Here is a 12833-nt window from a genome sequence, read left to right on the forward strand (position 1 = left end):
CAGAACCACACACTAGTCTACCTCTACAGAACCACACACTAGTCTACAGAACCACACACTAGTCTACAGAACCACACACTAGTCTACCTCTACAGAACCAGACACTAGTCTACCTCTACAGAACCACACACTAGTCTACCTCTACAGAACCACACACTAGTCTACCTCTACAGAACCAGACACTAGTCTACCTCTACAGAACCACACACTAGTCTACCTCTACAGAACCACACACTAGTCTACCTCTACAGAACCACACACTAGTCTACCTCTACAGAACCACACACTAGTCTACCTCTACAGAACCACACACTAGTCTACAGAACCACACACTAGTCTACCTCTACAGAACCAGACACTAGTCTACCTCTACAGAACCACACACTAGTCTACCTCTACAGAACCACACACTAGTCTACAGAACCACACACTAGTCTACCTCTACAGAACCACACACTAGTCTACCTCTACAGAACCACACACTAGTCTACAGAACCACACACTAGTCTACCTCTACAGAACCACACACTAGTCTACCTCTACAGAACCAGACACTAGTCTACCTCTACAGAACCACACACTAGTCTACCTCTACAGAACCACACACTAGTCTACAGAACCACACACTAGTCTACCTCTACAGAACCACACACTAGTCTACCTCTACAGAACCACACACTAGTCTACCTCTACAGAACCACACACTAGTCTACCTCTACAGAACCACACACTAGTCTACCTCTACAGAACCACACACTAGTCTACCTCTACAGAACCACACACTAGTCTACCTCTACAGAACCACACACTAGTCTACCTCTACAGAACCAGACACTAGTCTACCTCTACAGAACCAGACACTAGTCTACCTCTACAGAACCAGACACTAGTCTACCTCTACAGAACCACACACTAGTCTACCTCTACAGAACCACACACTAGTCTACCTCTACAGAACCACACACTAGTCTACCTCTACAGAACCACACACTAGTCTACAGAACCACACACTAGTCTACCTCTACAGAACCACACACTAGTCTACCTCTACAGAACCACACACTAGTCTACAGAACCACACACTAGTCTACCTCTACAGAACCACACACTAGTCTACAGAACCACACACTAGTCTACCTCTACAGAACCACACACTAGTCTACCTCTACAGAACCACACACTAGTCTACAGAACCACACACTAGTCTACCTCTACAGAACCACACACTAGTCTACCTCTACAGAACCACACACTAGTCTACCTCTACAGAACCAGACACTAGTCTACAGAACCACACACTAGTCTACCTCTACAGAACCACACACTAGTCTACAGAACCACACACTAGTCTACCACTACAGAACCACACACTAGTCTACCTCTACAGAACCACACACTAGTCTACAGAACCACACACTAGTCTACCTCTACAGAACCACACACTAGTCTACAGAACCACACACTAGTCTACCTCTACAGAACCACACACTAGTCTACCTCTACAGAACCACACACTAGTCTACCTCTACAGAACCACACACTAGTCTACCTCTACAGAACCAGACACTAGTCTACAGAACCACACACTAGTCTACCTCTACAGAACCACACACTAGTCTACAGAACCACACACTAGTCTACCACTACAGAACCACACACTAGTCTACCTCTACAGAACCACACACTAGTCTACAGAACCACACACTAGTCTACAGAACCACACACTAGTCTACCTCTACAGAACCAGACACTAGTCTACCTCTACAGAACCAGACACTAGTCTACCTCTACAGAACCAGACACTAGTTTACCTCTACAGAACCACACACTAGTCTACAGAACCACACACTAGTCTACCTCTACAGAACCACACACTAGTCTACCTCTACAGAACCACACACTAGTCTACAGAACCACACACTAGTCTACCTCTACAGAACCACACACTAGTCTACCTCTACAGAACCACACACTAGTCTACCTCTACAGAACCACACACTAGTCTACCTCTACAGAACCAGACACTAGTCTACCTCTACAGAACCACACACTAGTCTACCTCTACAGAACCACACACTAGTCTACCTCTACAGAACCACACACTAGTCTACCTCTACAGAACCAGACACTAGTCTACCTCTACAGAACCACACACTAGTCTACCTCTACAGAACCACACACTAGTCTACAGAACCACACACTAGTCTACCTCTACAGAACCACACACTAGTCTACCTCTACAGAACCACACACTAGTCTACAGAACCAGACACTAGTTTACCTCTACAGAACCACACACTAGTCTACAGAACCACACACTAGTCTACCTCTACAGAACCACACACTAGTCTACAGAACCACACACTAGTCTACCTCTACAGAACCAGACACTAGTCTACCTCTACAGAACCACACACTAGTCTACCTCTACAGAACCACACACTAGTCTACCTCTACAGAACCACACACTAGTCTACCTCTACAGAACCACACACTAGTCTACAGAACCACACACTAGTCTACAGAACCACACACTAGTCTACCTCTCCAGAACCACACACTAGTCTACCTCTACAGAACCACACACTAGTCTACCTCTACAGAACCAGACACTAGTCTACCTCTACAGAACCACACACTAGTCTACCTCTACAGAACCACACACTAGTCTACCTCTACAGAACCACACACTAGTCTACCTCTACAGAACCACACACTAGTCTACAGAACCAGACACTAGTCTACCTCTACAGAACCAGACACTAGTCTACCTCTACAGAACCACACACTAGTCTACCTCTACAGAACCACACACTAGTCTACCTCTACAGAACCACACACTAGTCTACCTCTACAGAACCACACACTAGTCTACCTCTACAGAACCACACACTAGTCTACCTCTACAGAACCACACACTAGTCTACCTCTACAGAACCACACACTAGTCTACAGAACCACACACTAGTTTACCTCTACAGAACCACACACTAGTCTACAGAACCACACACTAGTTTACCTCTACAGAACCACACACTAGTCTACCTCTACAGAACCAGACACTAGTCTACCTCTACAGAACCACACACTAGTTTACCTCTACAGAACCACACACTAGTCTACCTCTACAGAACCACACACTAGTCTACCTCTACAGAACCACACACTAGTCTACCTCTACAGAACCACACACTAGTCTACCTCTACAGAACCACACACTAGTCTACCTCTACAGAACCACACACTAGTCTACCTCTACAGAACCACACACTAGTCTACCTCTACAGAACCACACACTAGTCTACCTCTACAGAACCACACACTAGTCTACCTCTACAGAACCACACACTAGTCTACCTCTACAGAACCACACACTAGTCTACCTCTACAGAACCACACACTAGTCTACAGAACCACACACTAGTCTACCTCTACAGAACCACACACTAGTCTACAGAACCACACACTAGTTTACCTCTACAGAACCACACACTAGTCTACCTCTACAGAACCACACACTAGTCTACCTCTACAGAACCACACACTAGTCTACCTCTACAGAACCACACACTAGTCTACCTCTACAGAACCACACACTAGTCTACCTCTACAGAACCACACACTAGTCTACCTCTACAGAACCACACACTAGTCTACAGAACCACACACTAGTCTACCTCTACAGAACCACACACTAGTCTACCTCTACAGAACCACACACTAGTCTACCTCTACAGAACCACACACTAGTCTACCTCTACAGAACCACACACTAGTCTACCTCTACAGAACCAGACACTAGTCTACCTCTACAGAACCACACACTAGTCTACCTCTACAGAACCAGACACTAGTCTACCTCTACAGAACCACACACTAGTCTACCTCTACAGAACCACACACTAGTCTACCTCTACAGAACCACACACTAGTCTACAGAACCACACACTAGTCTACCTCTACAGAACCAGACACTAGTCTACCTCTACAGAACCAGACACTAGTCTACAGAACCACACACTAGTCTACCTCTACAGAACCACACACTAGTCTACAGAACCACACACTAGTCTACCTCTACAGAACCACACACTAGTCTACCTCTACAGAACCACACACTAGTCTACAGAACCACACACTAGTCTACCTCTACAGAACCACACACTAGTCTACAGAACCACACACTAGTCTACCTCTACAGAACCAGACACTAGTCTACCTCTACAGTGTGTGATGTGTTTGAAAGTATACAGTGCTGCTTGAAAGTATGTGCAGTTTAGAGTTTTCTATTATTTTACCATGATTTTTTTATTTTATCATCACCAGTTTTCCATGTATGAAATGTCAGTGATGGAACCGCATATTGATGTTTTCCGGATCTGATGGTGGCATGGTGGCATGGTGGTTCTTGTGTGAACAGAAATGTTTATATGGGACTGATAGAACTGCAAAATAGCTATTCTACTGTTTTTTTGTATCATATGTATCTGTAACGTATATTGATGTTTCCTGGTCTGATTGGCTGTTGCATGGTGGTTCATGTGTGAGCATAGAAATGCTCAAATGGGGGACTGATGGAACGGGAAATATTGCTAAGTGTAGCCTTATTTTGTATCTGTAACCCCTTCCCCCTTAGATAAGTGAACCCCTCACCTCACCTTCTCCTCTTCCTCAAACCAATGGGGTGTGGTCACCCTCTCCCCTATTGTATTTCTACCTGACTGAATGATATAAATGCATATTGCACAATCAGGTAGGCCATTCTCTGAGCACCAGCTGAGAGGGGGTCTCCACGCTGATATAAACTACAGAATCCTGACTGCGTCTTCCGGTCCCTTCTTCAACTTTGCCGTGCTCATTTAGATTATATTAGTCAGGTTTATGTTTATCAATTGCTTGTTCTTGTTTATAGGGAATTGTGTGAGTAGCCCAAAAAACTACATAAAACATGGAATTACTGTATGTGCAAAAGTAATTGAACCCCTGGCTGCATTGATAAAGTCAAGCAGTTAACAGATTCAGGTTAAACACCATAGGGTGCCTAATTAGCAGTGGTGTATAAAGTACCCAAAAGCCATACTTGAGTAAAAGTACAGATACCTAACTGGAAAATGACTCAAGTAAAAGTGAAAGTCACCTTTTAAAATACTACTTGAGTAAAAGTATTTAAATATCTGGGGCCGTATTCACAAAGCCTTTTATCTTACCACTAGGAGTGCTCCTAACTCGCGCTAAAACCTTTTACGTAGGAGTAATTTCTTAAAAGTGATTCACAACGGCTCTGAGACCTACTCATACTAAGGATAATACCAACTCCTAAGCTTAAGATAAAAACTCCGTTGCTATGGATGACGTCCATTCTCATGCACGAGTTTAGAAGCGGTGCGTACGGTGATTGGTTGCTGACAGGCGCTCTCATTCAAAACTCAGTCCTAACATCCCCCTAACGATCCCACTAAATCAACAGAAAATAAGAGAATAACCGAGGCTTCAAATGAAGCCATATTAAATAGTTATGGATAGTGCACTTAGCAGAATGCACACGCATGATGACAAGTTTGTGCATCCAACGTGAATGACGCTTTGCACGTTGGAGAAAGAGAAATTGCCGAAAAAAAACACGGAAATTGCATGAAATCAAGGAAGTAATAATTAAAGCTCCCTGCAAACTATTAGGTAATCGGCATATTTCCAGCCCTTAAACACTTCAAATATCAGTCCATACGGCTCTTTAAGTCCTCCTGACATAATGGACGAAACGAGGGCGAGACAGAGAAAGTCGAACTGGTCCCAGGACCAACTGTCCATGTTGGCCCAGAGTGTGCTGGAGAGGAAGGGAGTTATAAAAGCTAAATTTGGCTGTGGGGTGACCACAAAAAAGAAGCGTGAGGCATGGGAGGACATATGTGTTAACATAAATGCTTCATTCCCTGCCGTGTGTCGCTCTGTCGATGACTGCGAGAAGCGGTGGTATGCGCTCCAGTCACAATGTAGGATGGAGATTGCGGAGTGGACTTTAAAAGAGCCGTCGCGGCTACAGGTATTGTGTCACCAAAATAGGCCTCATGCGTATACTTGCATGTTGTAGTTCAACTGTGCTCCCGGTTGTGGATTGAGGAAGGGTGTCAAAAGCCATGTCTTGCATGGTTGCCACTGTCAACAAGTGGCATCCAGCAGGTACATGGTGCCGCTCAAAAAGCTGGCGCAGACCGCGCTCTCCATTAAAATGCGCGAATCGTGAGTAGATCCAGGCCACTTCGCAACAATATCCATGATTGTGAAATTTGGATCAAACACTATCTGTGTATTAATTCAATGTACCTTTTTGCGGTTTACAAAGACGTCCTCATCTCTGGATGGAGCAATTATTTTAATGTGTGTTCCATCGATGGCACCCACGACACCGGGCATTCCTGCAAACGCCATGAAATTGACCTTGATCCTTTGAAGTAGGCGATTGTCCATAGGGAACCGAATAAACTGTTGTACAATGTGTGGTCTACAGAGTGCGGTGATTGTTTGATGAATGAATACGCTTACTGATGATTGCGATATTCTGAAGTCGTCTGCGTTGCAAAGTTGCATTTTCCCCGTAGCCAAAAATCTTAATGTTATCAAACATTTAACTTCCGGACTGATTGGGTTGTTTCGGATAGTTGGAGACGTGATTGCATGCCGCACTAATTCTAGTAAAATGTTGATGCCTTCACGGTTTAAACGATATCTTCTCAACAATTCAGAGTCGTTCATTGTCTCCAACACGTTACGTCTGGCTTCAGCCATTTTAAGACTTTTTGTGAATAGGTCTTAGTGACTTAGGAGTCCTCATGAGGAGTTTTAAGCTGTCCTAGACTTAGGTGCTACTTTTAGGGATAAAATATTTTGTGAATTGCTCTTAGTAAAAAAAAATAGGAGTCCTACATTTAAGACTGACACGCCCATTATTTTTAGGAGTTTCTCCTAAATTCGCCACTTATGAGCTACTTTTAGCCCTAAGATTCTTTGTGAATACGGCCCCTGATCTTTAGTGTACTTAACTTAACTTAACTTAACTTATAAACATGAGCTGATTTCAACACAATTTTAACACAATAGTGTTGTGTATGTAATGGATGTAGGTAGATTGTAAGACAGACACGAGCGGTACATTTGCTAACAACTTTACTTGATCACTTCTTGCATAGCTCTGCCTGTATATTAATGTTACATTGCATATCATATTGCAGTACAACGCCACCAGGTGAATGGAGGGAGTATGACACTATACCACATATTCCTCTTTTGTAAGAATAAACTGGACAGTAGAATTAGAATACAGGTATTAAACTAGAAAGAACTCAGGTAACTTGAATCCCAGGAAATAAGCAAATCCTTTTGGTAAATATTAAAACCTGTAGAAACATTAATCTCAAAGGCAGGTATGTATCAAAAGATAAACATTTAAAATGTCAGAGTTTATACTATCAATAAGTAACAGGTAATGAATTGAACGACATTGTTAAAGTAGGTATTATGCCACAATATGAACCTTATGACATTAAGGCAGGTAAGCGAACTGTATATTGATCATCAGTGAACAATGAACATCTTCACATGTTTACATCATATCACATCTTTTCTCTCTTTTTTTTTTTTGTCTCATATTCCTCGAGCCATGCAGGAGCGTGTCGTACTCTCGGTACCCGTGGGGACTGATGCGGTGAGTGCACAGGTTCAGGGTCAGGTGGCTCGGCACCTTGGTTGCTTGAGGGGCAAACATCATCAGGCTGTGATGCTGGAACAGCAGCACAGGTGGAAGATGAGGGGGAAAGGTGGAAGGCATTCCACACTTTTCCATCGGACAGCAAGTAAGTGGCAGGACCCTTTTGGGCTACCACCTTCAGGGGGTGTGTGAACTTTGACAGTCCTTTCGCAATGATTCCAGGTTTGCGGACGCGGACTGTAGATCCGATCTGGAAGTTGGGTGGTTTTGCACCACGTCGTTTGTCAGTGTATTGTTTTGATTTTTCTTGTTTCTTTTTTATGTTCTGTTGCAGTGTGTTATGTCAGTGCAGGGGCGCAGGGAGTGTAAACCTCTGATGTGCAGCTTGGTGTTGAGAGGTCTACCATGTAGCAGTTCAGCAGGTGACACTGAAGTCACGGCATGTGCAGTGGCTCTGTATGTTTGCAAGAACTCAGTGAAAAAAGGTTTCAGTGGTTTACCTTCAATGTTGGCTGTTTGTAGGCCGTCTTTGAACACTCTGTTGAAGCGCTCGATTTCCCCATTAGCCTGTGGGTAGTACACAGAGCTGCGACAGTGCTTGATGTTCCTGTCTGCAAGGAAAGACTCAAACTCAGCCGAAACAAACTGAGAGCCATTGTCAGTGACCAGTTCAAGGGGATTCCCTTCTCTGCTGAACACAGTGGCAAGAAAAGTCATAACAGTGGCAGAGGTAACAGTAGAGCTGAAAGCAATCTCAGGCCACCGGCTGTAGTAGTCGATGAGTGTGATGGCAAAGCGGCAGTCAGCAGGTGCAGTGTGAATCGGACCAACAATGTCCACAGCTACCTTTTCCCAGGCAGCGGTAGGAGTAGGCACAGGTTGTAGTGGAGCAGTACGGGTGGTTGCAGTCTTGTCATGTTCCAGGCAGGTGAGGCACGATTTGATGGTAGACTCGACCTGCGAATCCATTCCAGGCCACCAGTACAAATCTCTCATTCTTTGTTTTGTGCGAACGATTCCTGGGTGAGTAGCATGAGCGAGCTGGATCATCTTGGCCTGTAGTTGTTGGGGTACGACTACAGGGTGAGTGCCACGCACTATGACACTGTTCTGCACAGCCAACTCGTACTGCACACTGAAGTACGGCACGATGAGAGGGTCTAGGCCTTTTGCAGTACGAGGCCATCCCTTGGCAATGAAGTGTCGCACTTGCTGTAGCACAGGACACGCATCACAGGCACTGGAGAACTCATCAGCTGTAACTGCAGCGAAGTCGGGGGACACAGCAGCCACCATCTCCAACTCCATCTCCACGTGTTCATCTGTGATGGGAAGAGGCAAGCGTGACAAGCAATCTGCGGTAACATTCTCATGGCCAGGTTTGTATTCTATGGTGTAGTTAAAACACAGCAGACGAGCAGACCAGCGAGCTATTCTCATGCCTGCATGTCCAAGGCCCTTGGTAGTGAGTAGAGTGGTCAGGGGGCTATGATCAGTCCGTAAAGTGAAATGACGGCCCCAGAGGTAAGTACGCCACTTTTCAGACGCCCAGACGCATGCCAAGGCCTCTTTTTCGACAGTGGAGTAGTTGCGTTCACATGCAGTAAGCGTTCTCGAAGCGAATGCGATGGTCTGTTCTGTATTGCCCTTCATCTGTGTCAGCACAGCGCCAATGCCATTGTCTGACGCATCTGTTGTCACGACTGTAGGGAGGGAAGGATCAAACAAGGCAAGAGCAGAAGAAGTAGCAATGATCTCTTTCACTTTGCAAAAGTTCACTTGCGCCTCCTCTGGCCAGTGGAAAGTAACAGACTGACGTAGTAGAGCACGGAGAGGTTCCACAAGCGTGGCATAGTTGGGAATGAACTTTGAGTACCACGCAGTCAGGCCCAGGAAGGAGCGTAGAGAGTGTGCATCGTGTGGAGGCGGAGCTTGAAGCACAGCTTGAACATGGCCAGGGTCTGGTTGTAGGCCAGAGGCAGAGATGAGATGCCCAAGGAAAGGCAACTCTGTCTCTCTGAAGTGGCATTTCTCAGCGTTGAGCTTCAACCCACTCTCCTTTAGGCAGCGAAGTACGGCTTTCAGTCTGGCGTAATGCACTTCAGGTGTCTCTCCACTGACAATTATATCGTCAAGGTAGCACTGCACACCCTTTTGACCCGCCAGGATCTGAGACATCATGCGTTGGAACGCACTGGGTGCTGAGGCCAGGCCGTAAGGCACTCGTGTGAAACGAAAAAGTCCATCATGCGATATAAACGCTGTAAGATCTCTGCTGCTTGGATGTAACTGCAGTTGGTGGTATGCACTTTGTAGGTCGATTGTGGAGAACATTGTAGCACCACGGAGCTCTGTAAAGACCTTCTCGATGTGTGGCAGGGGGTGACTGTCTATCACCACAGACCTGTTTGGTTCACGTAGGTCCACACAAACACGAAGACTACCTGACTTCTTTTTGACGATCACCAGAGGCGACACCCAGGCAGACGAGTCAACTCTCTCGATGACGCCGTCGGCTTCCAGACGTTTCAGCTCCTCTGAGACATCGTCGCGCACAGCATATGGGAGTCGGCGTAGTTTCTGCTGGACTGGAGGCACATCTGGACGCACTTTGACTTTGTGTATGAATCCAGTAGCAACGCCTAATGCGCTTGTAGTGTTGACTGTGTGACTCACCAGTGGCGAAGCAGGTGAGGCAGGTGTGGCGATCTGTCCATCTTGGATGTGTAGGCGAAGTGCAGTGAACAGATCCATTCCAAGCAATGGTGTGCCATCGGGGACGATGTAGAAGTCAGTGTGCGTGCTCTGATTGTGGTATGTAACAGCAAGCTGGAGACAGCCAAGTACAGGAATAGGCTTTTTCATGTAAGTCACCAGGCGTACAGTAGGCTTAGTGAGAGGCACATGCATGAATGACTGACTGTAGATGCTCTCAGGGAGAATGGAGACTGCTGAACCAGTGTCAACAAGCAAATCAGTGGTAAGTGACTGTCCATCTTTAACATGAAGAGACACTGTGCAGGTAAGGCGATTTGTTTGTGAGACAGAAGAGGTAGGAGCAACATGTAGTACTGTAAGATCGGGAACAGCAACCTCTTTGACACTGTGTGTGGGAACTGCGCTGCGGCACACTTTACTGAAATGTCCCGTTTTTTCACAGTTGTTGCATTTTGCATTCTTGGCAACACATTTGGGGTTGTTTGCTAAGTGTGAGTTGGATCCACAACGGTAACACGTTTTATTTTGAGAAGTGTGCTGTGTAGGTGTGTGTTGGACTGGCGCCTGCGGCTTGCCTTTGCCTCGTGTGAAACGCTTGTTGTAAGAACCGTTGCCTCCTCTCGGCTGAACGAGTCTCACTGTAGCATCATGCACGGGAGCAGCAATAGCTTTAGCTTCAGCCACCGCGGATTCAATTTGAGTAGCGATTGTGATGGCCTTTTGCAATTTCAGGTCAGTTTCCAACAGTAAACGTTCTCTAATCCGTGTAGAGGTAGTTTTCTCGATCAGCTGATCTCTTATCATGTCATCAGCTAACGTGCTAAAATCACAGTTCACAAGCAAGTCCCTCAATGCAGCAATGTACTGTACAGTTGTTTCGCCCGGTCTCTGAGCACGCTGACGGAACTTACTCCTCTCAGCCACGACATTCACTTTCGGCACAAAAAACATCTTCAACGCGTCACAGGCAGACTTGTAAGAAGTGCCAGTGTCAGGTAAGGAAAGAAAAATACGCTGGCCTTCGGTGCCTAAACAGTGCAAAAGTAGTGCGCGCTTACGTTTGTCCGGCATGTCGTTAGCAGTCAATGCTAGCAGATAATTTTCAAACATCTGTATCCAGGCTGTATACAACATCGTCGGCTCACCCGGACTTCCCAGTAGTGCAGGAGGTTGTGAGATTCCGATACTAGCCATCCTCGTCGCCAATATGTTGTGTATGTAATGGATGTAGGTAGATTGTAAGACAGACACGAGCGGTACATTTGCTAACAACTTTACTTGATCACTTCTTGCATAGCTCTGCCTGTATATTAATGTTACATTGCATACATATTGCAGTACAGCGCCACCAGGTGGATGGAGGGAGTATGACACTATACCACAAATAGGCAATACTAAAGCAGCACCAAAAGTCACAACCCAGTCATAACTTAACACTGAAAAATGTCCTGTTCATCTTCAAAAGAAGTTGGTTCTCAAAATTGCGAAAATTCAGTCTCGCTCTTCTTGGGCTGAAGACTATGAAATACTTTCAGTAACATGCACACACATCCCTTAAACAATAACGTTACTAGCATCTATCTTGCTCCACACTGCTATGTTACTGTTCTGTACTTTAGATTGTCACCATCTGGCTAGATAGATACATCGCCAGAGATGGAATAAAGAATACGAATAAATAATCTTTAGCTATTAGCTAGCTTGAAATATTGTATACAGATCTTACCCAGCGGTGAAAGAACATGACTAGTTTACAAGGTTATGCTGGTGGCATTTAATGAAGAGGTCCTTGGGTTTCTCATTTTTTGATTGAGACCTGTATGCTTTTGCTTCGATTATTGTTGTGTCCCCTTCGTTGTTGATCTTAATGTTTTGGATATACAGCGGGTAAAATAAGTATTGAACACGTCACCCTTTTTCTCAGTAAATATATTTCCAAAGGTGCTATTGATATGAAATTTTCACCAGATGTTGGTTACAACCCAAGTAATCCAAACATACAAAGAAACCAAAACAAATTCGTTCAAAAATTAAGAAATGTCTAATAATGTGAAATTGCACAGGGAAAAAGTATTGAACACGCTTACTGATACTTTTTAAATTCTTTGTACAAAAGCCTTTGTAAGTAATGACAACTTTAAGACGCTTCCTGTATGGATAAACTAGTCGTATGCATAACTTAAGTGTGAGTTTGGCCCATTCTTCCACACAAACAGTCTTCAAGTCTTGAAAGTTCCCTTGGCCTCTTCTTCTGTGAACTCTGATCTTCAGTTCTTTCCATAGATTTTTGACCGTATTCAAGTCAGGTGTTTGGCTGGGCCATTCTAGCAGCTTTATTTTCTTTCTCTGAAACCTATTGAGAGTTTCATTGGCTGTTCATTGTCTTGGTGAAATGTCCACCCTTGTTTTATCT

At 44.9% G+C, this 12833-nt stretch overlaps 1 protein-coding gene across 1 annotated transcript; it reads right to left on the minus strand.

Moving 5' to 3' along the window:
• Window positions 1–7638: 7638 nt before the first annotated feature.
• LOC308367134 (retrovirus-related Pol polyprotein from transposon opus) lies at window positions 7639–10456 on the minus strand (the record flags this gene model as incomplete). Its single annotated transcript, XM_080840952.1, has 2 exons — window positions 7639–7691; window positions 8203–10456. The coding sequence occupies 2 exons, from the start codon at window positions 10454–10456 to the stop codon at window positions 7639–7641; spliced, it is 2307 nt and encodes a 768-aa protein (XP_080697078.1).
• Between the last annotated feature and the right edge of the window lie 2377 nt (window positions 10457–12833).

Source organism: Sprattus sprattus, assembly GCF_963457725.1.
Source record: "Sprattus sprattus genome assembly, chromosome: 6".
Classification (NCBI taxonomy): Eukaryota; Metazoa; Chordata; class Actinopteri; order Clupeiformes; family Clupeidae; genus Sprattus; species Sprattus sprattus.